The 4507-nt window shown below is 44.7% G+C and overlaps 1 protein-coding gene across 1 annotated transcript in view; it reads left to right on the plus strand.

The window, feature by feature from the left end:
- Positions 1-1848: 1848 nt before the first annotated feature.
- Positions 1849-4507, plus strand: part of tmem47 (transmembrane protein 47) — a 7942-nt gene continuing 5283 nt past the window's right edge. Inside the window, exon 1 of the mRNA XM_014000398.1 lies at positions 1849-2306. Coding sequence (XP_013855852.1) covers positions 2081-2306 — 226 coding nt within the window. The 5' untranslated portion in view covers positions 1849-2080. The remainder of the gene's footprint in view (positions 2307-4507) is intronic.

The raw sequence follows: 4507 nt of genomic DNA on the forward strand, positions 1-4507 counted from the left end.
GATGCATCCCCTGAATTTGGTCACAGTGTGCTTTGCAGTGTTAACAAAATGGCCCCATCCATGTGACAATGGCTGTGTCCAAATTCAGAGGCTGGGTCCTCCGAAAGACCCGCCCTACCCGGTCTAGTTGGGCCGGGTATTTGGTAGATCGCAAAGTTTGGAAAAAATTGGCAGTGAATTTGGACGGCCTCCTGTCTTTACTCCCACGTCCTGTCGCCTAGCAAACATGACACTGAACAAAAGCAAAAATAAATTGAAATTGGAAAAAAATATCAATACATGTGGATTATTAGTGTCATAAAAGGACACAATTAGATTAAAGGCAATATTAGAAGATCTAAGGGGCCCGTCCGTAGGTGCATGTTTATTTAGCTCTACACAAGCTCATTTTATTTTTGACAATAATATTTAAAAACGTATCTATACAAATTACAAAAGCACTAACAACACAACCGCTTGAAACTTTTAAGTTTTATACTTCAGTTTCTTATTCAAAACTGTATTCCTTTCTCTCGCTTTGTCCGCCATTATAGCAGAAAAAAATCTCTGGTGGGCTCGCAATGCATTATGTGATATGATGGGCCGACAAAGATCCATTGGACCGTCCTTCAGATCGGGGTAAAAGAAGGACACATTTATTGGATTCGGCCCCATTGAATTTGGAAATCCTCCGGCGGTGCTGTGACTTAAGCAGCTGACAAATTCGGCCTTYGGAGGACCCAGCCTCTGAATTTGGACACAGCCATTTTTAATGCAAGCCTAAAAACCAAACAACCTACAGTATTTTTACAGTCTTTGTTTTACAGTTGATGTAAATGTTTACAGTGGTGGATCTAGGATTTTTTTTCAGTAAGGGGTCATCAAGGGGCCACAATATTCATAGAGGGGCCAAGTATTTGTTCAGTATTCTTGCACACAAATCCCTGGTTTTGGTAAGGTGTATATATAGTGTGCACAGTAAATTCTCCTTACCAATTTTACGTGCATTTTTAATGTACATAGATATAATACTCTCAAACACAGCATGTGAGAAAATCTAGTCATCACTGGTGAGTTGAGAGATTTTTTTCTGCAGGATTGTTCAAATTTTCAGAAAAACACTTCTATCAGCTTGATTCATGCTGAACATTTCTATTGGTCTGTAGTGTTTGGACATGGAACTGCACCCAGCATCATCTCTCTTGGGCAAAGGACAGATGAGTGACAGGACAGGGCACTTCAGGGGGCCAACATACATGTCAACTTGTACGGATTGTCCGTAAATTATAAGGATTTTAYGTCATTTTGTAGGTGTACGGACGTATAGAGCAATCTCACGGATTTTTTTCAAGTCTTTCGGATTTTTTTCAAAACCTCATTTTCAAATTTATCTAACATGTCAGAGCCTGTAGGATGATTTAAAAAACAATAAATAACATCACAAAATTAGCAAAATTTACGGATTTTTGAGGCTTTTTATACATGTAAACGTTCGAAGAGGTTGACATGTATGGGCCAATCAAATTTCAGAAAGGGCCAATGCCCCTGTGGCCCCGCCCCTAGAACCGCCCCTGATATGTTTATCAAATAATGTTTAATGTTGCTAGTCGGGTTCTCTTCAAAACTGTAGCAATGAGGTGTGTAAAGAAGTGAAAGTATCCTTTTTTATATTTTGAATGCAAAAAAGTAAAAGTTAAGATTAAAAAAAATTGGTTAAATTACAGATCATCCAAAAAAAAAAAAAAAAAAAAAGACTGCAGGCTAATGTAGTCTACACCCCTGATGGAGAGGCACTAGGACCCTGCAGGTGCAGCCCCGTTATTTCACTGATGTTCAGCTCAGTCCTGTCAGACAGAGCTGGGTGCTCAGCAGCAGCAGCAGCAGCAGCAGCAGCAGCAGCAGCAGCAGCAGTGTAGCTGTAGCAGGGTCCTCCCCCCTCCCTACACTCCAGGACGCGCTCTCAGACACCCTGTATCCCGCAGGACCACCCTGAACTTGAAGCACTCAGTTTATGGACCCAGAGGAACCACGCAGACCCACACATGTTGTTTTTCCTCTCATCCGTTCAGGTTTTTTTTTTTTTTTGAATGATTTTTGAGGCATGCCTTCGTCCGTGAGCGGCGCGGAGGAGGTCCGGGTGTCAGCGCTGACGCCCCTGAAGCTGGTGGGTCTCGTGTGCGTCCTCCTCGCGCTGTGTCTGGACGTCGGGGCCATGGTGAGCCCGGCGTGGGTCACCGCGGATGACCAGTACTCCCTGTCGCTGTGGGTGTCCTGCTGGAAGCCCGTCAGCTCCGTGGACTGGTCCTGTAGCAGCACGCTGACCACCGGTGAGACGCACTGGGAAGTTTTTTTTTTAAAATGTTAATTTTAAAGATGTTTCACTTTTAAATAACAAAAAATGTAGATTCTAGTCAAATGGAAAAAAAAAAAAAGTATCCCCTGCAGTTTGAAGCAATCTGTTCTGTGGGTGAAAATGATAAACCATCATGAGAAGGCTGWCTGTTAATTACTTTATAATTAACTTAAACTTAAAGAGGAAACTGATTACAGAAATCAAAGTTTATCCCTTTGTTTTATTTTTCTTGTTAAAGTCCTTTCTGAAGTTTTCTGGGGGGGTTTTATGTCCAGAAAGATGTGGGAATTTTGCCTGACCAGGAGTGGTCCAGATGGGGTTTCATTTGGCCCTTTGTTGCGCACAAAATGAGCCTTTGTGTGGATTTCTGCACCGGGCCAAGGAGCAAGGGCAACTCAGAACACAGGGCTCCCCTGAGATCCAGATGCCTGAGGATTAGTTACCAGGGAAACAACTGAAGCACTTCAGAAATGCTGATTTTTTTTTTCATTCAGTTAGAGAAGTTCATCCTGATGGAGTTCCCCCATTCAGCTTTACTCTGTTACGACTGTTAGAAGAACAAACATAAAAGTAATCAATTTGTTTACTGTCATTGCATATACTATGTTTGAACTCTTAGGGGTTTTGCTGCAGAAAATAAACAGTTTAAGCTTAAAAGGAGGGCCATGTTTTAGGCCTTTGCATGGCTCTGCAGGTAAAGGTGTTTTAAATGCACCATAAAGCTTACGTAAGCCGCCATGTCCCTGAGTAGAGCTTCTTGTGACTCCGTGCTCCTTTTCACCCATAAATATTTCATTTATTTGCTGCCCCGGGCTTCCTCCTCCTCCTCCTCCTCCTCCTCCTCCTGCACGCTGCACGTTGAATTGGGTTTTTGTTGGTCTGACAAACTGTTTTCTTTCTGTCTCAGATGAGTAACCATGGGTCACATCCTGCCCTCCTCTGTCAGCGTGCAGACAAAGTGCACTTTGGTGCCGTCTAAAGACACGCAGGCTCCATGTCAGCTCTCGGCACGGCGGCGTGCCACAGCGAACGTACGCGGCCAAACTTCCCATTTCCTCAGGCTTGTGCTTGGGTATCGATTTGGATCCGAGTAATCACTTTCAGCCCCCCCCCACCCCCCGTCTCCTGTCTGTCTCTAACGCCCACTCCAACATTTTCCTCGGTGTCATGCTCTTGGCATTAACTAAATCCTGTTAATCTGAAACAAACAGCTACTCGCATGTTTTTGAACTTGCTCCACAAGTCATTGTTTGTCCTGGAAAAGGCCAAAGTTCAGCAAGTTAGACTGCAAACATTAGCTCATTCTTATACAAACAGACATGGTCCTAAAAAAGGAGACGTTCTGCACTGGGGTCGGAATGTGGAACAGGGGTGCAAAGAAGCAGTCGTTTGCGACGCCAGCGTGGTGCGAGAAGAGGAGGCCGAATGTGGCGCCAGCGTGTGAGACGGTCCAGCTCGGTGAGAGGCAGTGATGGCATTAATAATGTAATATTGACCCCCCCTTTTTTAGAGAGAGAGAGAAAGTTTATCTTCTCTCCGAGGACTGTCACAGCTCAGTGATGGCCTCGATGAGGTGGTGGTGAAGAGCTCAAACCAGGAGCCCGTGACTGAAATCCTCCTGAAACAGTCAGGTTGAAAAGAAGAAAGAAAGACACTCTGGGCTGTTCTCTGACACAGATTTGTCCCAAACAAAGAAACTGAACTGAGACCCCGAAGGTTTCTTCTTCTTCTTTTTTTTAAATTAAGACTTAAGAAGCCCCTCACATGCATRAATCACAATTAACGCTCAGATCGGATCTTCTTATGCACCGTATCTGCTTTTCCATCTGTCATCACGCAGGGCTCAGATTAATAGTTTTGGCACTTCCTGTCTGTCAAAGCCCTTCAAGCACTCAAACTCTGGCTGCGTTGCTTCCACAGAAACACACAGGCTCTGCTCCAAATCTGAGATGAGATGACTTTCTGCATCCTGCTGCTTTTACAAGCTCGCTGATAAAGCTCCCAATCAGTGCCTTCCAGCTCAGCCCCGTTGAAGTCTGCCGGGCTGAAGGCACCAGGCTGACCTAGTGGAGATATCTTAGCAACGACAGGCTGCGACAGCCGCAGGTCAAGTCACTGCAACCCCTCTCTGTTGAGAGGCAGCAAACGCTGAGGGGTTAGTGCGTAGGGGTGGGG

Source organism: Austrofundulus limnaeus, unplaced genomic scaffold (genome assembly GCF_001266775.1).
Source record: "Austrofundulus limnaeus strain Quisiro unplaced genomic scaffold, Austrofundulus_limnaeus-1.0 Scaffold8, whole genome shotgun sequence".
NCBI lineage: Eukaryota > Metazoa > Chordata > Actinopteri > Cyprinodontiformes > Rivulidae > Austrofundulus > Austrofundulus limnaeus.